At 41.5% G+C, this 26,995-nt stretch overlaps 1 protein-coding gene across 10 annotated transcripts in view; it reads right to left on the reverse strand.

Moving 5' to 3' along the window:
* Positions 1 to 26,995, reverse strand: part of Lmo7 (LIM domain 7) — a 188,366-nt gene that overhangs the window by 37,418 nt on the left and 123,953 nt on the right. For 5 of the 10 annotated variants that reach the window (XM_076930623.1, XM_076930620.1, XM_076930622.1 and 2 more), the window contains exons 5-13: positions 21,903 to 21,933; positions 21,572 to 21,685; positions 16,515 to 16,713; positions 13,041 to 13,293; positions 11,874 to 12,155; positions 11,105 to 11,305; positions 9,584 to 10,303; positions 8,613 to 8,642; positions 732 to 849 (exon numbers count right to left, since the gene is read on the reverse strand). In XM_076930623.1, coding sequence (XP_076786738.1) covers positions 732 to 849; positions 8,613 to 8,642; positions 9,584 to 10,303; positions 11,105 to 11,305; positions 11,874 to 12,155; positions 13,041 to 13,293; positions 16,515 to 16,713; positions 21,572 to 21,685; positions 21,903 to 21,933 — 1,948 coding nt within the window. The remainder of the gene's footprint in view (positions 1 to 731; positions 850 to 8,612; positions 8,643 to 9,583; positions 10,304 to 11,104; positions 11,306 to 11,873; positions 12,156 to 13,040; positions 13,294 to 16,514; positions 16,714 to 21,571; positions 21,686 to 21,902; positions 21,934 to 26,995) is intronic. The other 5 variants (XM_034497607.2, XM_076930624.1, XM_034497610.2 and 2 more) reach the window with 3 other exon arrangements.

Genomic DNA, 26,995 nt, shown 5'->3' on the forward strand with positions numbered 1-26,995 from the left:
GCAAAGTAGTGCATTTGAACATTAGCACTGACTTTCTCTGGTGATTTTGTTCATGCTGTTACTCAACTCTTTTACTAGGAAGCAGTCCTCCAATTTCTTTGGGCTTGGGAATATGGTTATCTATTACAGTTCTTTACACTCCTACAGCTTACAGTAACTGCTTCATCCAACCAAAGGGTTAAACTTTCTTCCTTAAGATTCAAGATAAAGGTTAGGTCTATGTCCATATAAACACTTTGTATACACCAGCTCTGTTGAAATGGTTCATTTTGAATCACACTAGATTCTGACTTCAGCCAAAATATTATTCCGAGTTGTATTCCATCCCGGTCTCCTAGTAACTTTGAGAACTTGTCATCTCTCTCCACTAATGCCAAGATCTGAGCTACACATCCTGTTCCTCTTCTATCTCAATCTTGAGCAATGTTCTTTGTCTAGCAGAGGTATAATTAACAATCATACCCCAACTCAGCCACTCCCCCAAGTAAACAGCTCACTTTCTTGCTAGGAAGAAACTTCACCCTCTTTGAGAATTCACGGTCTCTTAGAAGACAAGCATACTTTTTATTTTTTACAATGGTTCTTGAAGACCTATGACGGTGTTTGGCCTCATTTTCTATAGTACTGGATACTTTAATAGTAAGGAAAATTGTCTCTTAAGTACACTGACTTCCTTTTAAGAGAAGCAAGAAGTGCACCACCACCACCACCCCCCATTGTATAAGACTCACATCCTGCCATTTCTGATCTTGTTCTTTTAACTGCGATTTTATTTTCTGCATCTCCTCGTAGCGCAGCTGACGCAGGTTCTGAACATCCTCTGCGCTGACATCGCTCAGGGACTTGCTCCTGTCACAGAAACACCCACAGTCACAAAGGTTCTCGAGGCTGGCCTGAGGGTTCACATGAAGACTGGGCTTATATTTAGAAATTCCACCTAAATATCTACTGCCCTACCCAGATGCTTTAGTGATAGTGTCCCTGAAATAGCACCACACTGATAAATGGTGTTTTTCCAAAGCACAGAAACAAGAGCCTGGTGTTCAACTCAGATGTGAGATGCTTTTTTTCTTTTCCACAAAGTAGTCAAAATAATCTTGAACTGTTCTGAAAGTGATAATCCAGTGCTTGTATTTAGAGGGGTCGACTCTAAAATTATTTGGGAAAAAAAGTATCAGTTATTAACATCACCTGTCTGAATTTGTCTATAATCCCTCAAAGATAAGCTAGTAAAAGTTTGGCTGGTTGATTTTTTTTTTCTTTTTACTAGGCCCTTGCTAAATAATTTAGTGACTACCTGATATTTTCTGCTCAAGTTCAACACCATGAAACAATGTTCTCAAGCATTCTCTAAGCTCTACTGTGCCGGTGTGCAGCTGGACCCATTCACAGAAGACCACGAGTAGTTCCCACAGCCCGTCAGAACCACCTCGGTTACCCTGTCCTTCATGAGACAGAGTTCACAACCTAACTTGCAGCCCCTGTATAATGGATATGTGCAATCAGGCAATAAAGCCAGAGTGGGGGGTTTCAAAACCATTTTCCCCCATTACTGTTACCTATTTTAAAGACCACTGTAAAAACGATCTTCTAACAGATGTCGAACTTCTCCAAGAGTATAAAGCTGCTCCCTAGCAGTAAAGAGACTTCAGGTGAGTTAGCGACTGAGTTGGGATGTGACTGCTAGCCCTGTGCAGACTGCACAGATAAAAAAGACCTCTCAGGAAGGCTGGGACCAGCTAAGCCCTAAGAGCAGTGAGACACTGAGACAGAATTTTAAAGGTGGGCTAGTGGAAGTCCTCTTTATTGTGCTCTGAGCTTAATTACATTGTAATTAACCATATTTTCCCTTATATTACTATATCCTTGGGCGCCTAAGTTTTGTATTCTCCCCAGATCTACTATCACATCTTTTTTAATCGCTCTTAGCTAATTCAGGAATGTACTTGTAACTACTCTGCAAATGCCTCTGGAGGAGGCTCCAGCCAGGGATCGGAACCTCCTTGACTCATTTCCAATGACTTGTGAATAGGCGCTTATGCTTGAATAGGGACCTGCTGAAATGCTATCTGGAAAGGAAAAAAAAAAAAAAAAAAAAAAAAAGGGCCTCACCAAACAGGTAGTTATTGCCGATACAGCCGATCTCAATCTGCTTTTCCTCCGTGATAGTTAATGGTGGTACCTGCGCCCCAGACATCCACATTTGAAAGCTAAGAACCACTTTTCGCTTTTGTTCCTCTCTTCTCCTCACTTTCAATTACTTATCTTCTCATTTAATGCGGCTTTCTTTCCATTTAGACTGCCAGCCCTCTGCCAGCCTGAGGGTTCACATGAAGACAACCCTCCCCTGCATTTCCAAACCAGCTGCTTACATTCTCATGGGAGGTGGCTTCCCTCAAATGCTCCCTCCAACTCAAAAGCCCATGCCTCTCTTTCAAAATACCACTCACAAGCATGGCTAAGCTCTCGCCATAGTCATCATCCGTTTTCCTCAGCTCGGTTAAGGTCAACTCCATCTTTCCACTGTTAGACTCAAAATTCCTGAAATCACCCAGGTTCCTCTCTTACTCTCGAGACACTTACTTTATTCACAATTCCTCTACTATTTCTAGGATCCAACAACTTCTAACCTCTGCCCCATCATCGGACTGATCAACACTGTCACATCATCCTCTTGGAGAATCCCAGAAACTTATCTGCTTCCACCATCCAGTTCAACGTGCTCAACAGTTCTAAGTCAGTGTCAGGTTATGGAACACTCAGCCCCAGACCTGAGTGTTGGGAATTGGTTTCAATGCTTTGAATTAATCAAATCGGGAAACTGTGTGTCCAAATGTTGAAAGTCCTTGTCCCCAGTTGGTTTTTGATCGATCAATGAAGAGCCAACAGCCAATGGCTGGGCAGGTAGACTGAGGAGGAACCTTTAGATTCACATAGGCTAGGAATTGGGAGAAAGAAAGACAGAGAATCGCTGTGACTCAGGGGAGAAGGATGGGACGTAAGAGCTGCAGGAGAGAAAGCCAACCAGCCATGTAAAATTTGAGTTAAGTGGCCACTGGCTACTTCCCTGGTTGGGCCTAGAGTAGCAAAGGAAGGTTTAGGAGTCTCAGGAATACCGAAGGGGAGCATTGGCTAGTAGTCGATGGGTTAGGGGTGCCCAGTCTTCGAGCTAGTTAGAGCATGTCAAAAATTAACTCATGCGTGTGTGTGGGCAGGTGCACACATGCTACCTGCCAGGAGCCAAATTGGTTTGATCATCTACCACTACACTTGAGCTTCTTCCCATCAAAGTTCTAAGAAGAATCTTCAAAGACCTTCAGGGTCTGAAATGATCTGGCCCCTTGCTGCCTCTCCAGACTCATTTCTAACACTCTGCCTTGTTCTCAGTCTCACTGTCCTCCTGCCTAGCCTTGCTCATGCTCACACCTCTTGCTTCTTTCTCCCCTTGTTCTTCAGTCTGCCCAGAATACTTCTCATCCAACTACATGACTTCTCTTCACTTCCAGGTAACCACTTAAATGGTATTCAGCGTTTCCTTCTTTCCATCCTACAAATGTCTGTCTCTCTGGGCTGACCCTAAACCCAGCCCTCTTTTCCTTGGGCATTTATTGGCACCTAAGACATTCTTACTTCCCTGTGACCTGCTGAATCTTCTAAGATTTTTAGATATCACATATGACTGTTTGATGATAGATCACTAAGCTTAAAACAAAGTCCAGTCCATAGTACGTACTCCATAAACACATTCAGTTGATGATCTAGGTAGTGTTCTACCACTTGCACACAGTCTTCGTGGTTCTTCCGTGTGAAAAGTGAACTGCCCTTCTCTCACCTGCTCTAGTACTTTAGCTATAGTATTTCTCATATTTACTAACTCTTGGCTTCATCTTATATAGTATGCACAAGCATGCCTAGGTCACCTCTCACATGCCATATGCTACTTGGAAAGAAAACATGAGTGCAGCACCGTGCATGCAGATACGCTCAGTATCTGTACTAAGAATGAGATAAGTCTGAACATAATCAAGCATGGAAGATCCAAATTGATTCTGTGGGAAAGCATAACTGCTCTCCAAGTTTTATAGCACTATATAGATTTAGTATGGAATCAATTACATATAGACTATAACTATAGAAAAACATGTGAACCTATACATGTATAATATACCTCTCACCAGGCATAACTACATACCAAGTTGAATCGCGTGAAATTGAGAATATGTAAACTCACTGAAGCCATGCCTACATAGTAAGAGGCTTTTTGAATTAAAACCAAAAATATTCAGTAAGAAAGAAGGGAATTCACAGGTCCAAGTTATGAGTTGAATATGGAACACACGAAGCTGAATAAACTATAAAAGAAAAATAAAATACTATTTGATACTCTAATAACCTTTCTGTGGGTAGAAAGTTGAACCATTTTTACTAATCCAGAACCTTCCATGAACTCTTTCCTTATTCTCCTCCTCCTGGGCTGGGAAGCATTACTATACACTTTCCCACACGGTGTGCCAGTCAAAGGTAAGGTTTCCTCTCGGCCCTGAGTGCCTGAGCACTGAGCTGGATCTAGCAGCCCAGATGCATACAGATGAACCAAGTGAGCTGAACGTGAGCCAGAGTAGGCAAGTCTTTGTATAGGCATGCATGTGAGCACAGTTTCTTCCTGGAGTATATAAAGTTACCCCCATTAAAGCAAGAGCAGAGGCTGTAACAGTCTTCATAAGCTCCAGCAAGAGACAAGAAGGGAGGGCTCTAGACCAGCTGCCAGAAGGGTTCAACCCACTGACCCACACATCAGTTTCTTTCTCGGGGCCTTAGCTCCTTGTCCACTAATTTATGAAACCTGGGTAAGGCTGTGCTGGTGCATGTCTTTAAAATCTGGTGCTATAGACTAATTCTTATTAAAGCAGATCCTGACTGAGTGGAACCTCGTAGATACTAACTCTGTAAACCGCTTCAAATTAGAATGGTTTGCCCCAGACCATGGAGATAAAATCTAGAGCTTCTGGAGTACAAAGATGATGAAGTCGTTCGTTGTCAGTATTAACCACGTGACATTAGAATCTCCTGAGATCCTTGAGTGGCACCAGCACTGCCAAGCAGTCTCTGTGAGTTTTCTCCTGAGGCACAGCCCTAGTCCGGTTCTACTACCTGAGAACCTCCATGCCTGGGAAAGCTGCAATCTCTGTCTCTTTCTCCACATCTATGGAATGCAGATAATACCTCCCTGTCTGCCTCCCAGAACTGAGATAAGCCCTGAAGACAGCATCAGGGAAATCACAGAGGACACGCCTAGCATGGACCATGCACAGGTGAGTCACGTAGCTCGCTCACAGTTGCCTGCTACCATTGCTTCTATTTCCTTACTCGGAAGGCTCCAGTTCATATCGTCATTTGTAACCACTCCCTGCATACCCAGGTGCAGCAAGCGCCTTGCCTTAACAATTAATTTAATAGAATTAGGAAAGGATAAGAAGAAGTTTAAGAAGAAATCATTATAAGTCACAAAGATATAATTTCCTTGTACGCCTCTGACTGCAGATGATGTTTCTGGCACATTCTGCTGGAAATAAGGGTTATCCTAAATTCCAGCTTCAGTAAACTTACAGCTGGATGGATGTCCAGAGAATAGAGAGTCCAAAGAGACAATATCAGACGCTTTTTCCTAAATGTGAATTTACTCACAGCCTTCATAGAAACTCAAAGAGAGTAAGTTAAGGGTCTCTAGCTTTGAAAGCAACATAAATATGCTAATTCACCTATCGGAACATATATTTTCATTAGACACTATAGAATTTTGTGATGAATAACCAGTCTTCAGATCTTTGTGGGACACTCTGAAACTACCATCAAGTAGAATAAAAGAGCGTAAGAAGGAATTTTCATTTATAGATTTGTCGACTAATTCGGGAAACACCAACACTATTGACATTTCAGAAAATCATTTCCTGTAGAGCTCGCCTGGGGGGGGGGGCATTTACAAAGTCCTAAATGTAAATCGCACACACACTTGGCTGTAATATGATATTTCTAGATATAACTAGATGTCATCTGGCACAGAAAGAAAATCCTCAGAAAATAACCCAGGTCAACTTGTCTCCCTCTCTTTTTCCTGCCTTGATTGTATGTCCGTCCTGATTATTACGACCTGATAATCCTACAAAGTCATTTGGCCAAGCTCTATAAGAAAACTATAGCCACCTTAGCTGTCTTTGAGTATCAATTCACATGTAATTGGTATTTATTTCCTTGTGATACTAATAGCCGATTTGGTGGTTAATACATTGAAAGATCGTTTATACATAGTTTTATAAACTGTTGTAAGTACGTCACTTATAACATATATGACCAGATCCCAAACTTCATAAAACCAAACAAATGTAAATTCATACAACACAAGACAAGAGCACACATGAGAACGAACAGTCACACACAAAGCATCTTAATAAACATAATGAATTGCATGCCATCCAAAGCTTAGTAAAACACTTACACAGCATGCACAAGCACCCAAAACTGCACAAAGGGCAAGCTGGGGTTTAATAGGCAAAGGATTCAAAAAGAGAAAAAGAACCCTACACATTCCTCTTCAGATTGGTCTGTAGCACAAATAAAGCATTCATATAATGGGCAGTTAGTTTTTAATTACAAAGTACCAAACTTTTCCACTATATTATGTTTGGAGAAAGTTCACCCAGCATAAATGTGAAATGGAGTGTATATTAAACTCCTATAGGTAACTCAATTTTAATTCATATTTTATTCTCATTACAAGAAATCAATGTAAGGAAATCACTGGTAACTTGGGAAAAAAACTTAAGAGAAAAAGGGGAAAATTAAATAAACTTGCAACTGCTTCTGAATAGAGCTGCATTTTCTAAGACACATGAGGCCCCATTATCTGACAAGTTATGTATTATTCATTAGTCTCAATTAACAGATTATCTTGCTGTATTTGTGGAGTTACCTTAGCACTACACCACAGGAGGAATTTTTTTAAATAGCCTTCTCAAGCAAACGCTGATAACCAATACTTGGAATTGCGGACTGGAAGCACATGCTGCCGACTGCTAACGTTCAGACAAAGATCCTCAGCACTTTGAGGCTGAATATTTAAGTTTTCTTTATGAGTATCTGTGGCAAGGGTGGGAGCACAGTGCTGGGCACTGCACCTACAGCCACAGGCAAGCTGGGCATGAATTCTACCATGGAACCCAGTCTTGCCCTGGGTAATTCAAGTCACATCACACCCCATACACTAAGGAAAAACAGGTAGGGTCAAGTCAGAGGTAGCTATGTGCTTACAAACCTCCGAGCATTTACACTGTTGGTACTTAAACCCCTTTAGGAAACCTGTTTCCGAGATGTGTTTATGCCACAAAGCCAAATGTGACTACAAACGAAAATTCCTCATGAAAGTTAGTCACAGTGATTGAAGCTTCAAGGGAATTTTAAATGAAGGTAAAACAGCTTTCCTGATCTGATGAACTGATGAACAGATACTGAAGTCTTATGTCAAAGACTAATCTCTTCCCCCTCAAATGGCACACCAGAAGAAGTAATGGCAATAGCTACCTATCCCTCAATTGTGTCTTCATATCCAGAGTTCTTACAGTGAATTTTGTGACAATCTGGGTAGTTTCTAAAATTTCTAAACTACTAACATTATTAAATACTCTTAAAATTAGAGATTCCGAGAGATGAGGCAAACCATGGTAACGGAACAATACTCCACTCCTGAGACTGATTAAAATTTTGGGTGTTCTTCACCTCTCTTCCTCAAACACTATGACCGATGGATTTCAGTTACAGAAAGCCAGGTGATACCGCATTGAGAATGAATGACAGTTTAAAATAGTCTAGAACTGGGAAAACGTGTGAGAAAATCAGCTTTACATTACGTTGACATGTTTATGCACTGAAGGTTAAATACCAGTAGACCAAACCTGCAAAATAATTAAAATATACTTCTTGTAACAATATTGGAAACTACCAAGATTACTTTTTACAATTTTGGAAGTCTAGTTTGCTCTTTATAGGCATCCATGTTACAGTTAAATTTCTATCATAATCAAGAATCTTAAAAATATTTCCTAAAACTATCAACCATCCCCACTAATAAAGCCTTGCATGAGCTAAGTAAGTAAGTGTGTGAACTTCGCCAGCGACATGAATTCTCCCACTAAGCAAGCAGTAATATCTTTTCCTACCATAGGCTTTCTAAAATGTAATCTGTGGGGGAAGACCTTAAACAACTAGAAACCGGAAGCTTAGTGTGTGGTAGGAATTAAATACCAAAACGAACACAGTCTTTGCCCGATGCTTTTGTTACTTTCAGCCATTACGTTAAAAAAAAAAGAAAAGAAAAAGAGGGCGGAGTTAAATTTTAATACAGAGGGAAAAAACCTATTGCTTTGTTCAACAGTTCATGCATTGGACATTTAGATACAAAAATATTGCTATGGGGTTGCAAGGTTAATAAAAAGTAAACAAAAGTTCCATGCGCTGCACACAGCATCCACTTAGTAACATGCCAGGACAGAGGTGCAGTGAGTGACAGAGGAGACAAACAGATACGTAGGTTTATTTTTAATGGGAACCAGAAAACTTACCCATTCTCACCATAAATCTTTTGAAAGAGTCTGAGAAACCAAAAAACCAAACATTAAAAAGGGTCATTCTCTCCCGTTGTGTTAGCTTCTAAGCATTCAACATCTTTACCACGAGTCTGAGAGGAGATGGGCAAATCTGAACAGGCTGCCCCTTAGCCGCTTCTTAAATATCAACTTTTAGTCGGTCTCCTATGTCAATGAACTGAGGTCAAATAATATCAACATTTTCTAAATTTACTCTGAGCCAACAAGTTCATTTAAAAAACGGCCTCCGCTTGTTAGGAACTCGGTTAGATTTAGGGCCATTCACTGTATCCAGCCTGGTCAACTTTGCCCGTTCCCCACCTACAGTGAACTGAAAACTGAACAGCTATCAGGAAGTTGCACGGCTCGTTTTACCGAAATGGCCACAACTACAAACAAAAAATTTGACAGACTCATGCATTTTAATGGGATTTGCACTGAACTTTAAAAATAAAAATGCTCACAAAAACCTAGATTGGCAACAAAAAATCGAGTTAAATGAAATCTACCGTGGCATATTTAATATTTAGCTCAATAAAAAAAGACACTGCGAAATATGATAAACACATAAAACCAAACCACAGCTAGACTACCACAAAAGTGCTAGACGTAATACAAAAAAAAAAAAAAAAAAAAAAAACACCTGTAGACACAATATGGAAATATTTTTATCCAACTTCACATTGGAATGTACTAATGGACGCTTTCATGCCAGAGGCAAGCTTTGCATATACCTTCTCAAATCATCCTAAGACATGTAAATATGACATTGCACTTCGTCCATCAATTGACTGAAAGTTTCTCAAAGCTAATTTTTTTTTTACAGGATGCTTCAAAATGGCACACAACATGCAGAGCTGAAAACGGATGCGGCTTTTTTTTTTTTCAAGGAAAGTTACACAAGAGCATCCATCACAAGCCAAATCCTTGCAGAAACACACTCTGACCTCTCAACCATCAGCCGCTTCCTGTGCCTAAGCCTGCTGGCCTCCCGGATGGCCTCCCACTTCTGTAGGTCGGCCTCGCTGCAGGGGCCAGGCTTGAAGCTGACTGGAGGCACAGCAGTCCCCAGCTTCCAAGACTGGATTTTGCGAGTCAACATGTCGTCTTTCTTCTGTCGATAGGAAGGTACTAACACTCTACAACTAGTGCTTTTTTCTTTGGGTGGGCATGTCCTTTCGAGCACAGAGAGAAATTTTGCTTGGATTTCCGGAGGTAGGGTCCAGGGTTCAGGGAAAGGGACTGGCTGGTATCTATCTGGGGCCCCAGAAAGGGGCACTTCTTTCTTCTGGGCTGGGATCCTGCGAACAATCATATCATCCTTTTCTAAATCTGGAAGTACGAGTTCACCTTCCCGACACTGCAAAATTATATCTCGTTCCACAGCATCGCCCGGCTCAGAGAACCTCCTAAAGTCTTCAAAGGCTCGAAGCGCACACGGATTTGCATGGAAAGCACCGGTTTTTCTGACAAAGAAATCATCATTTTCTAAGTCAGGATCCAGGGCTGGCAGCTCAAGGTCGTGGGCGCGATAGCCTGGTGCGGGAGAGAGATTCTTCCTCCGAGTTATGAGCCTTGGGCCAGAGGTAGGATCGAGTTTGACATTTGTTTCAGAGGACAAGATGTCATCAGAGTAGGTTTGGAGGGCCTGAAGCAATAAAAACTGACTGATGCACAGAAAAGAAAAAAGGGAGGGAGAGTCACAGTAAGTATGGGGAGATAGGTAATCAGGCAGCAGACCAACCAGTATTCATCGGGGGGGGGGGGGGGGTGTGGGGTTTTTTTAGGAGTGATGGAAGGGAGTATCACAAACAAGATAAATACTCAAAACTATTCTCTGACTTTGCTGAGGTGTCATCTAAATAAACACTAGGCTATACTTCCCAGGAAAAGTGAATACTATGAAAGTCAAGTGATTGACCTACAACTCAGATCAGGTGTAGCCTTCTCTTTATCCACAATGGCCTCATCTCCTCCCTAGGGGATGTGTGATCCTAGATATTGCCAAGTCTTGGCCATTGTATACTTGATGCCATAGTGCACATCACAGTAAGTAGAACTAACAAACTGGTCTATAGTCTTATAAAAGACCCCGAGATGGGCTTTGGTTTGTATTCTCCAGACTTACCCTTCCCAGTGTCTACCTAAAAATATTTCCTTTCTCTGTGGAAATATACATGGCACAACAGTAAATTTAGATAATATTTTTAAAAGCATTTTTGGGATGCTTTTCTCAAAAGAATTCTTGCATATTAACCATCGGGCACCTTGTTAGATTTAAAGCAAGTTGATTTCTATAGACGTTGTGTCAACAGCCTCATGCAGAAGGCAGTGTGTTACACACTGTGCCTTTACCCTGTGTCATATTCCCATGAGTCAGTATTCAGGGCCTAGGTTAATGTAGCAGCAGAAGCAGTCAAGAGGTCCATGGTCAGCCACAAGCAGGTAGCTCATGCAGACAGGTGCACCTGGATTCCTCCAAAGCACTGCTGGTCCTCCTGGCTGCATGGGTGTCCCGTGACCTCATAGCATGTTTGGCAGCTAGCTCCAACAAGAGTGAAGGTCTTTTGTAGTTGCTTCCTAACCTATGTTCTGCCTTTTCTAGTCTACTAAAAATGGTAGAGCTTCTGAAAGAGCCTGAGTCCTCATCCTCAGAGTCAGAATTCCTTCTGCCAGGAAATGACAAGGAGAGAGGGGGGTGGGGTGGGGTGGGGTGGGAGAACAGACAAAGAAACAGATAAGAATGTAAGCTTTGAAATCAATGTTGAGATAGAAATAAAAGGGGGCCTTTTAAAGTCTAGAATCTGAAGTATTGTATTATGCTGCTGTTATTGTTGTTGTGTTTTAATAATAGAAACACAGGCCACAGGCCTGTTTTATTTTTTTTTTTTTAAAGAAAAAAAAGTACCCCCAGGGGTCAAAGAGAGCTTATAAGTAGGTCAAAATGTTTTTTTGTTTTGTTTTGTCTTGTTTTTAGAGACGGGGCCTCATTTTGAAGCCCTAGGCTTTTTTCAAACTTGTAATCCTCCTGTCTCAGCCTCCAGAGTGATAGGCATATGTCCCAATGCATAGTCTGTAGATTAAATTTAAACATGTTCCTTTAATTATCAAAGTTCTACAGATGTTAGAGGGTAAATAAACCTTTCTCGCTCCCTAATTGAAAACACAAGATGTAGACTCCACCAGACTGGGATAGAGAACAAACACTGGGTACCAGGAGCATGCACAAAGACAAACCTGAATCCCTGAAACTCCTTATACCATGGCTTATAAGTCTCTCTTTTTATTTTTTTCCAGTTCATATCTTCTGGGGTCCAACATTTGGGAAGGAACTGATCAAAAGAGCTCCCTGGGCTTGGCATGACTGGGCTAAGCTTCCGCACATAGAGATCGTCCTTCACAATGTTGGGCATGCGCGTGATCCTTTCTTCTCCCTCTTCTAAACACCAAGAGGAGGTGGAAGTTTCTTGGACTGTGTGCCAGTTCTCCATCTTGGGACCCCAGGTTCTCCTCTGGGTACTGTTCAAAATATCCAATCAAGTTAAGACACTGTGTGAGCAGTTTGTGGCGGAGAACCCGAAAGGCATGCATCCTAACTCACAATGCTTGCACCCCTGTGAACGACGCATGTTAACTCCGTGTCTCAATATCACAGCTCCTAGGACCAAAGTCAGACATTACAGCATCACCTCACTTTAGCTAGAGGAAAGCTAGGTACGCAGGGCTGCATTAAGAGAAAGACAAATTCTAAGCAGATTAGGTATTTTTAAATTCAATCAGCAGCATGAAAGATACCAAGACCCAGGATAAATATATTTCTGACCTTGTTAGTGTATGTAGCCCAGAGGCTAGCATATCAGGAGAAAATACTTTAAAGACAAAAGTTGACAGAGGTAGACTGTGAGATGAAACCCTCAGGTCTCTTTTTTGCATGGAATCTATGGTTGGCTAACTCATCCGAAAGCACACCAGACAATCTTCACCCACCGTGAGTGCCAGAACCGCTTTCAGAACCACGTGGCTCAGTACGGAAAGTTGGATTTGTAAAATCATCCTTTGCCCTGCTAAGTTGATGGGACAGTAAGAGTTTCTTTTCATAAACAAGAAAAAGAAAACAATGGAAGGAACATGGCAGAGCTCACATTGGACCACATCGATGACCCAGGGAGCTGAAACACACCAATAAACCGAGGGCATGCATCTAAAAGAAGCCCTGGTCATCGGATACTGGCGATCTGAAACACAGTAACTGTCTTCAACATAGGACTGAAAACAGAGGTAAGAAGAGAAATCCCATTAGTGGTATGTGGTAATTATAATAGCTATTTTGGTAACCTTGTTAAGCCTCATTAAACAGTTCCACAAATTCAGAAAGTACTCGGTAACCACATCACATGACCCTACCTTGAAAATGTTCCGTCTGTTTCTGTGTAGACAGGGCTTGCCCAGCTTCTTCTGTTATCCTCGTTTTTGTCTGGCCTCTTCTTCCGCAAAGGTGCTGGCACATAGGACGGCTGCTTACTTTTGTTAGGCAAGAAACGATTGAACGGTAGAGCCGACTTTGGTTCAATGGCCGAGATCCTTCGGTAGGACATATCGTCTTTGTTATAATCCTGCATTTTGAAGGTAAATTCCCAATCGATGTCACTTTCGAAACCTAGAAAGGAACAACAACTTCCTTTACTCCTCAGGGCTCTCCTGCTGAACCCCCTTCTCCCAACATATTCTCCTCTCCCTTGGAAACCCAGGCCTGCTGCTGAAAGGCATGAATATTTTTAGAACTTTGTCAAGAAGTTGCGATAAGACCCATGAGGAGTGACTTGCCTTCCTACTGGAGGCATAGTGCATTCTTCAGCGGTCGTGATAAGCAAATAAACCCCCAAACCCCTGGAGAGTCCCTTCTCTTTCCAACCTTCTTTGCCACCACAATGCTTCATAAATTTACTGAGGTACATCACCTGATAAAATCTAGTGAGATAGCACAAGTCTCCAGGGGCTCAGTAACTTAACAAAAGGCAAGAAGCCATCAGATTTCCAGGAAGTGACCGGCAAGCATAGAAACCAAAGGAAGACTGAGCAAGAGTCGATGACGATAGACAGACCCCGGGAAAGGCCACTCATAGGGACATGGATCCTACAGCAGAGAAGCCAGGCTAGATGACATCTGAAGTCCTAACAAATTATATCTTATGTCTACACGAGAGCACAGAACTGAAGCTTCCCTGATAAGCGCAGAAGCTGTAATGGAAACCAGGAATTGTGGTTAAAAATGTACTTAAAAGCAGGTTTAACAGAAGGTGGTGGGAAGAGAAGGGGGAGATGGAAGGGAAGGAGAGGGAGATGGAAGAGAGGGAAGGAGGGGGAGGAGGAGGGAAGGGAGGAGGGGGAGGGGAAAAATAATTTGTGATAGATCCCAAGGCTGGACAGAAACAGTAATATATTCTCTAGTTGGAAGAAGGGGAAAACCAGCTCTTTTTAAAACACAGTAAGAGTAGAGAGAGTAACTACACAAGTCAACTGCAGCAACCTCCTTCCTGTCCTTAGTTCCCTGCCTCCCGTGCATTTGTAAAACAAGGTAGACAGTAACTGATGCAAGCTTCCTCTGAGCTGCAGAAGGTGTCTCCCCTCACTGCTACTGGCTCCCCACACACCTGCCAGGTTAACTGGACCTAAAGCAGTTCGCCTTCATCACCTGCCAGGCAGGAATGAACAGCAAACAAGGCCAGCGTGGTTCAAAGCAAGTGGTCTGACACAGCTGTGTCACAAGAAGCCGTGAAAGGGGAGTCTAGGCAGAAAGGCAAGGTGGCCACAGCCAGGACAACCAGAGTTATTAAGCTAGTTTTCCCTCTTTGTGTTTATTTGTTTGTTTGTTTAGAACTTCATTAAAAAAAAAAAAAAAAAGTGCTTTCCTTCCTAAAACCTACTCACAAAATTTGGAAATCACAGGCCATTTGCTTTTTGAAGTTTTAAACTTAAAAATATTATTATTATTTTTTTAGCCTATATACAAATACCACTCCTGATATGTTTTCATAGAAAACTCATTAAATGTACAATTTTCTAATCCTAAAAATATTATCCTAAGTGTGGTTACCACCCACTATAATTGTGTGGGTAGCAGAATTTTAATACAGTAATCACAGAAAAGCTTCATTCTCCTGGAGCCCAGCTCCCTCCCTCTACCCTACTTACAATTGCCTACCTGTCCAGTCTTTAAACAAGGCTCCTTGCACTGTGACTGTGTTGCCCTCTGCTTTGCATCATACACACCCGGAATAGGTCACATCTAAAGGACGCTCGGGACTTACACCACAATGTCTGAATGTTTTGATGAGAAACCCACACTTGCCACAAACCCACAACCTCTCTTTCCCTCTGTTATACGTTGACAAGTAGATATAAATTCAAACAAAGCATTTCATAAGTTCCTCAGTCAGGACAAAGGAACACAGCAGGTTGAGATTTTTCAGTCTTCTTTTACAACAGTGATTACTGGGATGAATTATAAACTTAGATTGACTTCCTTATAGAAGTGATCATCTTCCTCTGAACTCTTAAGAGTCACACCTCAGGAAGGACGGTGACAGTAACAAAGGTTAACACTAAGCCATTCACGTTTTTCTCCTATCACTGCTCTAAAAGAACTTAGTTTTGTTATGCCTCACTAACTTTTAGGAAAAAAAAAAGCATATTATTTGTGATATTTGAGATTTTGCATAATAAAGGTCTTGGATCGAATATCTGTAGAAAATGAACTGAAAACTGTCAAACAAGTTCACAGTCAGAACCCCCATGTCCTTTCTGATAATGATGATGCTTGAAGCACAGGATGTCATTAAAAGGAAAGACTTGATCCTGGAAGTGCTGGAGTTTAAACTGCCGAGTCTCCTGGACATGGCCATGTGCTCCGTCACTAACTGATAGCCTCGGTTCTTGAAGAACTGTTATCTTGGGTTTCCCTTTAGACAGACTGAACTCAGACTACCTAGTTATTTAGTCTGAAACTATTAATACTACCTAATAGCCATAGGAATAAGACATGGGTTTTTTTTATATAATTCTTTACAATGTGAAGGAGGGAGGCAGGCATTTCTTCTTTTAAAAATTTACTAATCAGTACTGATTTTGTGTGAATATACGTGTGCTCATTCTTGCCACGATGCACATGTGGAAAGAAGAGGACAGCTTGCAGGAATTGATAATTTTTTTCCCCTCCTTTCACTCTGTGGGTCCCAGAGATGAAACTCTGGCTTAGCAGCAGTGAGCAGCTCTAACCATTGTGCAATCTTCCAAGCCTTGAAGACATGCATTTCAGGGAAGGGCTTGACCCCAAGCTTCCAAGCTTGAATGATATTTTCTTTCCACAACAAGACTTGGAGTAACTCACCCCCTCACCCTCTGTCCTGGATTAACACGGAGAACAGCTAGAAGATGCTCACCTCCCTGTCAATCAAAGCTTAGAGAGAACTATTGAAGTACTTTACCTCTTTAGTTTTCTCAAATATTTCTGGTAAAATTAAGTCAAGAAAGGAAACTACTCGGGACATAAAAGAGACATCTTACAGACCCTTTATGCACTTTGTGTTTAGATGTGTTTAGATGTTAACAGGTCTTATTAGGTACCTGTTATTAAGTCTCTATCTCAAGAGTGTCTCTCTAACAAAATTCAGTCCCAGTGAGCCAGGGAACATCTCCTCAGTGGTCCCATCTAAATACAGAAGAAACAACGAAATACCTAAGAACAAAGTCTTATGAAAACCCACATCCTGGTGAAAACTTCAGTTAATTTTCAATCTCTACTTTCTCTCCTCTTCCATCTTCTCTTCATATACAAAGAAATAAAATAAACGTACAGCCCAAGACTCAACACCCACTCACCTTCCTTCCCACCTCTAAGAGTGAGGTCTGAGGAGCAGCTGGTCAGTGATCTAGACCCCAGTGAGTCCAAGCTTTCAAAGGAATCTTCCCTCCTGTGGCTACCTGGAGGGGCAGGAAATTCTCCTCTGTCAGGACACCAGAGGTCCCCGTAGCCACTGTCTCGGCCACTTCTTTTCAGGCAGCTAGAATCTTCAAGTGCCTGAAGGAAACGTTGTACAGAGATCAGAGAGTGAACATGAACTTGCAAAGGTGCAGAAGCTCTGATTAATTAGAGAGGTGAATGGGCAGGGTTTTCCTTCTCGACACAAGAAGAAAACAAAACTGGTTAAAAGTACATTTTTTTTCTCCACAAATCGTACAGTAGGAGGGGGAGGGAGGGAAGAATGGAATGGCAGAGGGAGGAAGGGGGTGAGAGAGAAAGAGAGAGAGAAAGAGAGAGAGAGAAAGAGAGAGAGGATAAAAGAAATCAAAGAAAATATCTTAATGTTTATGCCCCAAAGGTAGGCAAATCTGGTTTATGTTAAACATAAGACTAGAATGATATTTTATAACCCCATCAACCCTCAAAAAACCACAAATTCTATTATTATTATTATTATTATTATTATTATTATTATTATTATTATTCAAGATGCTGGCAACCAGGCCTCTCTTCTTATTGAGTCAAAGTTAACATACATGCTTAATGGTGTATAAGACTGAAATTTCTTGGACAGAAATAAAATAGTAGTTTGGCTCTTTTATGAAGAAGAGAGACATAGAAATAGGGCAAAAGATATTACCTTTAGGTTTATAACTTATGTAGAACTTTCCAAAAATAAGCCTTTCTAATTAACACGCCTCTAAAACTTAATGTCAAAACCTAACTGGCCCTTTAACAATTACGACACAATAAAAGTCAACAGGGTTATTCTCAGATGGCAAGTTAAAGAATATAAGAATAATAACAAGATATAACAATGCAAATGTGCTGGGGATTGGTTCTAATGCTTTGAATTAATCCAGCCCCCAAAATTGGGAATCTGCCTGTCCAACCGATGAAGGGCCTTGTCTCCAATTGGTTTTTAATCAATCAATAAAGAGCCAATGGCCAATGGCTGGGGGCAAGGGGGTAGACTGAGGCAGAACCTTTGGATTTTCAAAGGCAAGGAACCAGGAAAGAGGAATCGAGCAGGGATGGCCATGATGGAGAAGAAGAAAGGCCAGACCTAGCTGACATGTGAAAATTAGGGAAAGTGGCCACACAAACCACTTCCCCAATTGTGTTTGGGGTAGCAGAAATGAAATATAGATTTTTCAAGAGATATTAACTCAGAAGTACCGGAGGGAAATATTTGCTAGCAGCAGGAAGGATAAGAAGCGTCCCAGCCTTTGAGCTCATCAAGGCATATTAAAATTAACAGGTGTAGGTGTGTGTGTGTGTGTGTGTGTGTGTGTGTGTGTGTGTGTGTGCATCTTTCAGTCATGAATCCAGAGGGCTCTGGCAGGTGGCTCAGAGTGCAACCTGCCAGGAGCACAAAGCAGTTTAACTAATCACCACTACACAAATATTGATTAAATCATGTTTTAACTTTTAAAAAAATATTTGAGATGCCATGAGGAAAAAAGATTCAATATGAAATGACAATAAATATTGATGAGCTTTTTAATGTATATACTAAAGCTATTAAAAAATGTTTTTAGTTTTAAGAGATAGACTCTGAGAATATAAGAATGAGGTGTGTTACCTGAATTCATAAACAAATGGTTAAGTAAAAACAGATAGATGAGCAGACGCTATTAGAAACAGCCAAAATGGAAACGCTATGTCAGATCATAATGATGTGAGGTTTGCAGGTGTTATTACTGTCTTCACATTTATCATAATACTTTCGACACGTGAAGAAAAGCTGGTAAATGCTCGGAACAAATAACTAGCAGCTGTTTCAGGCAGACTTCTGCCTACATCAGATCCTTCAGTTCCTGAGTCGATTGTCTGATGCGTGCTTGAAATGCCAAGAATGGCCAGAAAAGAAATTTCATGCTGCCGTTAACCTTGACGGCCTGGCGTGAACGTGACCAGGATCTACATTTTGCCTGTCGTTTGCACGCTTAGTGCCAACAGGCTATGTCTCAAGATATGAGACACTGACATTTTAAAGTCAGGCTTTAGATGCACCAGACTTAGGCTTTTCAAACACATATTTCCATACTTTTTGAAACCTGTGTTAACACAATATGACTTCTGATCTTATAAATGTTAAAGTGACTGACTAGCAACTATGTGACCCGTTTTAAATAACCCAGGACTGGCCCTGCAGCCTGAGGACTTCACCCTGACAAATGCCCCAAAGTGAGTCATCTGCAAATTACAATCTGATTCAAATACAACAGAGTATAGTTTCATTGCTATTTCCGGTTGGCATTGCCAGAACACTGGGAAACTACAGTCGACATAATGCCTTAGATTTTAAAAGAACTGATACAAAACAAATGATAGATTTACATGCCTCTCATGTCTGCTCCCACCAGTTAATGGAATAATAGGACCACAATCACAGTCTGATCTACAAAAAATGTCTTCTGACCACACTGACTCTGACATCAATGAATGTGAACATCCTTTAAAGAGGCATTTCTTGCACTCACTGCACTAAAATTACTCATCCTGAGTCATTGCCATAAAAAGTTAGGAAAGCTATAAAGAACACTAGTCCACAAAGCCATGTCCCTTGTAGCTTCTAACTGCATAGCTCCTTAGTTCAAACAACTGCAAAGCCAGGTTTCCCTTGTACCCAAAACTCCTTGCAATTACCCTACCAGAGCCTCACCCTCTTCCACAGCAAGGACTGATGTGCTTTCCAGTCTCAGACAATTATGCTCTCTGGTAGATGAATCATTCTCCAATATCTAGCACAATATGTATAAGTGGCAATAGCTCAACTACTAACTCAGCTAACTCATGCAAAAAGTGTGAGTACAGAACTACTGTCTTCGGAGTGTTCATATACACATGCACCGCACAGGTGTGTGTGTGGGGGGGGGCGGGGGGCTGTGAGAAGCAGCTGGGTGCTTGGTTGAGCACAAGCTTGGAACCCCGGAACCTTATTGGATGGCAGGAGTTCAGCTCTGCTGCCAGGCCCTGGTTCTTTTCATTTAGCTTCAGCCCTCCAACATCCACTCCCACAGAGAGGTCTTTGGCCAACAGTCAGGAGGAACAGGCCTCAGGCCCTAGAGAGATTTACTTACTAATGAGGTACCTGAAAGCCAGAGGGTGGAGCCAATTAAGCATTCCTCCCCAGCCCCTTCCCCCTCTCTCCTTCCCTATGTAACTCAGGTCTGCCCTGGGTTTTACAAGGGTGCATCCAGATCCATCCACCATCACCATGACATTAAAGCCTGTAAAAACCCATGGACTTTCTCGTGTCATTGGGGCCGTGTGGTGAGGAACTGTGGAGCCACAGCAGCCACCTAACTTCCAGCCTGGATGTTAGCCTGGAATGCTACAGCGTTCCCAGCCACAACTACCCACAGCCCAGCATGAGGAACCCCCAGTGTCCCCAGCTGCTATTACCTACAGGTGTGGGGGCACATAGTATGCCAGTGTTCAAACACATGCAGGGATATGTGTGCACAGGCCAGAGGCCAATCTCCAGTGTTAGCTTTCAACAATCATCCACCTTGATTGGTTGGTTTATGGTTCTCAAGACCAAAAGAGGATACTTGTCAGGAGTTTGCCCATCAAGCTATACTGGCTGGCCAGGACCCTGGAATCCTGTCTTAGCCTCTTCAGAGCTGGGATGACATACACCTATCACCACATTCCACATTATTGCATGAATTTAGGGGATCAGACTCATTCTCACCTTTGCATGGCAAGCATTTAACCAGCTGAGCTTTCTCCACAGACCTAAAGGGCTATGAATTTCTTACAATTTATCTTCACAATGTGTCAGGAACAAACACTAAATATCTTTCTTGTTTAATCTCATCAGGGAAATCTCACAAAGCAAGCACAACTACGTAGATGGTATTTTATCATTTTGAGCATCTATTTTCTTTCAATTCTTATAAAGTACCCTGGATGAATAGTTCCATAGAGAAATTAATTTTTCCACTAGGGCCCTATAAATTCAGGTTTTGTTTCGTTTTGTTTTACAGAATAATCAGTATATTTTGCTCTCAGCACTTGGTCCTTCTCAAATAGTCTGCAAGGTTCTAATGCCTGTTGCAATGTGAAAGAGTGGCAACACATATAAAATCCAAAATTCTGGGCTCAGCAGGTCAAGGTATTTGCTGCTCTAGTTTAGTTCCTAGCACCTACTTCAGGCAACTCACAACTCCAGTACCTCCAGCTCCCAGGCATCAGATGCTCTCTTCTGGCCACCAAGGGCACCAGCATGCTCATACTCTCACATGTATTCCTACACACACACATGTGCATGCACACACACACACACACACACACACACACATACAAATATATAACTTCCTCAGTAGTCAGACATAACTCAGTCAGGCAGGAAGATCAGAAGTTCAAGGTCATCTTTGGCAATATAGCAAAAGTTTTGGATAACCCAGATTGCCTTAAAACAAGCAAAACTTTGTCAAGTTTCACGATAATATTTATCACTCTTCACAGAACACTAGCACCATGGTGATATTAGAATATAGTCACTAGAGATAATTACCCACCACAAGAACAAATTAATATAAAGAAATCGAGTAACTCCTATAAATGTTAACAGCCCTAGAAATGCCTTTTTACTGCAGGTTGAGTTCATAATGAGTATAGAAACAGTTAAGTTATATAGTGTATAAAAAAGAATGTGTGTGCCATCAAATTACCTAAAATTAAGGACATAAAATTCTATACCTTGGAACTGGCCTGGAATAGACAGCCTGTTCCTCAGAAGAAACACATAAAGCCAGAAAACAAGCAACTACCCTGCCTACACAGCCCTGTCTAGAGAGGACAGACAAGCTCGCCATGTTTGCTGCAGAGGAGGAGAAGTGGAAGGGAAGAGTGTGATAAAGTAACAGTAGTCATTTCATACAGATGTTGGTTGTGTCCTTACCTTAGTCAAAGCTTGTCCTAAAAGGGTCTCAAAAGCTTTCAAATTGAGATAGGGACCATTATAATAGGGGCTATTTTGTGCTTTTCTTCCCAGCCAGTACAAAGTTATCAAAACCTAAATGGAAAGAACAGGACCAGTAAGTTGGTAAGCAAGTACCAGTTCAATTGCAGGTGGATAAATTGCAGTTCATAATACATCACAGATGAGAAGCAGACTCTTAGATGTAAATTTTAATTAGAAAAGATGACACAGCATGTATTCTTAGATCTATTATGACTTTACAGAATATAAAGGAAAAGCTATTTATAACACCTCATGAAATACAGCTTACATTTTTCAGTCTCCTGTCAGTCTCTTCTTGCCTGTAAAGAAAAAGAACATATTGATTAAATAATATCCACGAATCTTAAATTATTAGCTATAACTAAAATTCATTTTCATTATAAAGGTCTATCAGTGTTAAAAATCCCCTGTATGTTCTGAAATCAGAGCACATCGCACAAGAATCTTCCCATAACTGTTGACTTAAATATTACAGTGAGTTTTCTATAAAAAGAAAATTATTTGCTCTTTTCTTGGTTTTATCCATAATAGCCTGAGAAGTTGTTCAATTTTTCTTTAAGTAATGTTTAAACTCACTGTGAAGGTTTTTAAGCAAAAATCAAAGCGTGCATATGAAGGAAAACCAGAAACATACACACAACTAAAAGGAGAAAAAGCAAACAAACAGCTTTGTATTTGAATTTTCCCCTCTACTGTCCACAGTTTTTCCACCCAAGAAAACCCTTGTCAAACTGTTTAAAAATCCTGGCCTCCAGATTACAGTTTTTAAAATGAGCCAAGAGCCAGGTATGAGATCTGATGCCTTTAACCCCAACACCAGGGAGGCAGAGGAAGTCAGATCTCTGAGTTCAAGGCCACTAAGGCTAGTGAATTCTAGCCAGGGCTACTTAGTAATACTCAGTCTCGAGAAGAAAAAAAAAAAAAAAAAAAAAAAAAAAAAAAAAAAAAAAAAAAAAAAAAAACCTATCATGAACTATGACCTGAACAGTCTCAAGTCTATTACAGGCATGTGGGACATTTTTATTGGCCTGTGAAAGAACATGATGTTTATAAGAAAGTCAAAAGGAAACAGATACCACCTCAGTGTTGGAGAGACTTAAATTAATAATGTGTAGCAGGACAGAGAGGCCTCCCTCAAGTACGGAAGTATTTTCCACCATTACCAACACAGGGTATCATTGAGAACCACACCGCAGAAGCCTGGTCTCGATGGCCTCTGGAATAGCTTTTCAGCATGACTTAAGTAGTAGAAGAAAAAATACACACATGCATTTGCTGTCAACATGTACATTGAACATATTCCATACATCAAGCAGGCAGTAATGTGCATAGCACACACTCATATGGAGAAGAAGGAAAATGAGGTGAGAGTGAAGACAGACAATGGTTGAACTCAGCTTTCCAACATCAACAACCCTTCCTTTTCACAGAACAAGCAGGACATAAGATGGACAATATGCAGCTCCAACCCAGAAGAGCATCAGTGGGAAAATCCATAAGTCCTCGTATCACTGGTGAAAACATCTGATCCAGTCACTCTGATCCCACTTGGTACTACTATCTACTTGAACTAAATATGCCCAATAGTCCACAGCCCAGTAAATCCAGTTCCAGGTACATACTTAAGAACAGGTTTGTTTGTTTGTTTTGGTTTGTTTGTCTGTTTGGCAGAAGTCATACCCAGGAGACTTCCTAGTGTCCTCATGGAATACATGAACACTGATGAACACTAGGTAGCAATGGGATTGAACAGTCTGACACTTTTATTCTAGGGTATGGTTCAGTCTCACAAACAAGTGAGAAAAGAAAGAGTATAGATAATAGGGATAGGTTAACATAAAAATACTGAAACAAGCAAAAGAAAAATGATCCATACCCTTGAGGTAGAACATGGGAGAGGCCGTGGCAGAGAATGTTTACCTCGTAAGGAATCTTCAACCTGTAAATTTAGCAGCTTATGGATCATTTCTTAGGATGGGTTCTGAGATCAGACTCAAAGCCTCCTGATTTCAGGGCAAGCACTTTATCATCTCCCAAGCCCTTGGGAGTTGATCTTTGAGTTATATTTTTGTGTTTGTGTACTATACTTCAAAAAAAAAGTCATCTGGAGAAACATCACAGCAACACTGCTCAGGTTATAATGTATCTCCTCAACTAAGAGAAAACCATCTTGTAAAACTGAAGAGAATTCTTTTTTGGAAATTGTTAAGTGGGGAATATCACTAGACGAAGTTGTGAACTCGTGGCCCATAATTCTAATGGTGACCACCATATCACTTCAAACAGGGAATTATCTAAAGTACAAAAGTGCCATGAGCATGTAGTCTCACAGATGTATGGGTCTCAAAGTGATCGCACTTTTACTAAAAGCACACTTGGGCATCAGGAGTCATAGAGCCCTCGTGAAGCCCTACTTCCTTTCAACAGCTTGAAATAAATGTTTCCAGTCCTTCGGCCTCGGACGTTTTATAATGATAAGCCACGTTTCGAAATACAAAGCAAGGCTACTCCGTGACAGATTCAATAACAGTGACCTTGCTTTTTGGCCCTTCACTTTACATTCCTTTCTAAGTGTGAGCATTTACAACGTGCTCCAGAACACAAAGACACGCAAGCCAGCCAAATTAGCTTCCTATCACTAAAACCCATAATACCAGGAATTCACATGGCCCAAGATTGCTGGAGTAGAGTTCACCGTGACACACACACACACACACACACACACACACACACACGCCCCAGTGGATAGAAGTCAGGAAGCAGGAAGCTCCTGGGCTTGGGTGGCCACGGGGCACAACCCTAAGAGCTTTTCAATTAACTAGTAGACAGAAGCTCAAGGTAACCAGCCAAGTGCCTGCACAAGCCAAAACTGAAAGTAAAGCCTGCCCTAGATGAGTGGCCCCAGCAGAGCCAGTGTGCCCAGAACTGACACCGCCTGGCACCATGTGGATGGAGGGAGCAGTTTAGGAATGGATATGGGTCCCATGGTCTCCATTTGTACCATTTAGTTTCAAGGTTTCTATTTTATATTGATAAATGCAAGACATGCAATGTCTCCTACTTCAACAGATAAGAGGAAACACACAAAATAGAAACCCTAACTTAATCAAGACCAGTTCTCAGACTGTGGGCCAGTGGGGGAAGGCCTCTTCTGTCCACTATTCCCACCAAAGCCTCCTAGTGACATTCTATGCTGGACTCTGGCCTAGCAGGACACTTCCTAACTTCCTCTTACACCCTACTTAGCTTACACTTACAGCCATCTTCAGCCTGTATTTGTGTGTGTGTGTGTGTGTGTGTGTGTGTGTGTGTGTGTGTGTGTGTGTGGTGTGTTGTGCTGAGAACTGAACTGGGCTTCGTGTCAGTGGCTCGGCCTGCCACTGAGCCGTATGCTCAAGCCCTGCCTTCAATGTGCGCATAGCTCTGTGTGGTACTGCTCGCTGCCATCTCTAGTGCAGGGATAAAGGGTCTGCCTACTAGGGAAGTGCATAACAATATTCTATATGACCAGCATAGTGCAAGATACACAAATGTTCTTGTTCAATGAATGCATTGATCGGACTTTGGAAAGGCAAGTGGGCAAGAGAAGGCCTAAAACAATTCACCCAGGACGCTCTTCATGTCCATGTGCTGTTGAAAACCAGTAAAGTACATTAGCTACCCACTGCTACCCACAGTTAGGATTTGAGGTAGGAGAGTGTGATTACACCCATGTGTACCCATCAGAGGCCAGAGGACGACACCGGGTGTCTTCTACTATGGCTCTCAACCTCACTGACTTAGGACAGGGTCTCCCACTGAAGCAAAGTCTCACTGTTTTGTGAGTGGCTTACCAGTAAGCCCTTTGGATCCATATCTGCTGTCTCTAACACCATGCTCAGGTTCTCTTTTGGTCACTGGGAACTCAAAATCAGATCCCTGTTCTCACTGAGCTACACTGAGCCATGTTTCCTCTAGCATTGAAGTAAAATGCAACTCTGTAAAACTGTATGTCAAAACCCCCAAAAAAGAGACAAAACAAAAACATGTATTTTTAAAAAGCCATATCTTACATGGTGATGTCTAAAAAAAAAAAGTCAAAAACTGCATACTTATGTTTAAAAAGATTTTACTATAAATTGGATAAAGTGGTTATATTCAGATAATATTCAAAAACTGGCTGTCTTAAGTATATGGATAGCCCTTTATTAACCACATTTATTAAGCCACGCCCTAACAGTGAAAACCACATTTAATAATCATAAAATCATAAGCAGAGCTAACTATTCCATTGCATTAATTGAATAGTTCTGGCAATTCCTTTGCTGCCTGACAAAGGACTGGCACATCTGTGCCCATCATGGGCCTCCAAACTGGGCAGTCTGTGGGGCTCACACAATAGTCACCAACTGACCTGAACAGCTATGCGCTATATATAGAAATTGCAAGCTGTAACACTCTTCCTTTCTTTACTATTCAAACAATCAAGTCTGAATCAATCAAGAAGTAGATTTTGATTGGAGGACCAGGAAAATAAAAGTCCACCCAGAAGAACTGATGGGAGGTCCTTCCAGGCGGAGCCAGCTTGGCCCCCAAGGCACCTCTTGGATCTCCTCTGTGCATATCCTGACTTCTCCTTAACCATCTACAAGAGACTGGGTTTGAGAACTCAGTGCCCCAAATCCTCACCTGCAAAACAGGAGCCTCACTGGGTGTCACTGAGATTCAAACTGCTTAAGCTCAGGCCAAGCAAGGAAATGAGACTTCCTGATGATCTCCAGTTATCACTATCTACCTCAGCTGGCCTGTTGGTCTAGGGGTAGTTGCTGGAAGCCTGTCACTGAATCCCTTACACAGACGCCTTTCCCCTCAAGGAGGCACATTCGAATGAGACATAATGTCCAATACTCTTTCACTCTATACTTCCTCTGACCTCTTAGTATGGATAGCTTTAAATGAGGGTCAGAAGTTACTTCCAAAACAGGGTCAGAACAAAGGGTGTGGCACCCTGGTACAATCATCATCTATGTAGATTTACTGGCACTAAGCCAGTCCTCTCCACCCATCCTTGGGCTACCAGAGTTCGCCATGGCCAAATGTCCTTTAAGTTTTCTAAGATCCTCATCACTGGAGGGAGCAATGTCTATACAGGAAAAAAAAAAAAAAAAAAAAAAAAAAAAAAAAAAAAAAAAAAAGCCCTCCTTGCTATATATCTGATAGTAGTTTTAAGAACAAAAATGTTAAAGGAAGAGATTATAATTTGCCAGTGTGTGCCAGCCAACAGTGATCTACTGCTCTATCCAAAGTTGCTCTGAAAAATCTTTCAAATAGCCTACTCTGGGCCTACACACCACACCCACTAAAGCTTTGTCCAATAGCCTC

The sequence above is a fragment of the Arvicanthis niloticus genome, chromosome 3 (genome assembly GCF_011762505.2).
Source record: "Arvicanthis niloticus isolate mArvNil1 chromosome 3, mArvNil1.pat.X, whole genome shotgun sequence".
Lineage (NCBI taxonomy): Eukaryota > Metazoa > Chordata > Mammalia > Rodentia > Muridae > Arvicanthis > Arvicanthis niloticus.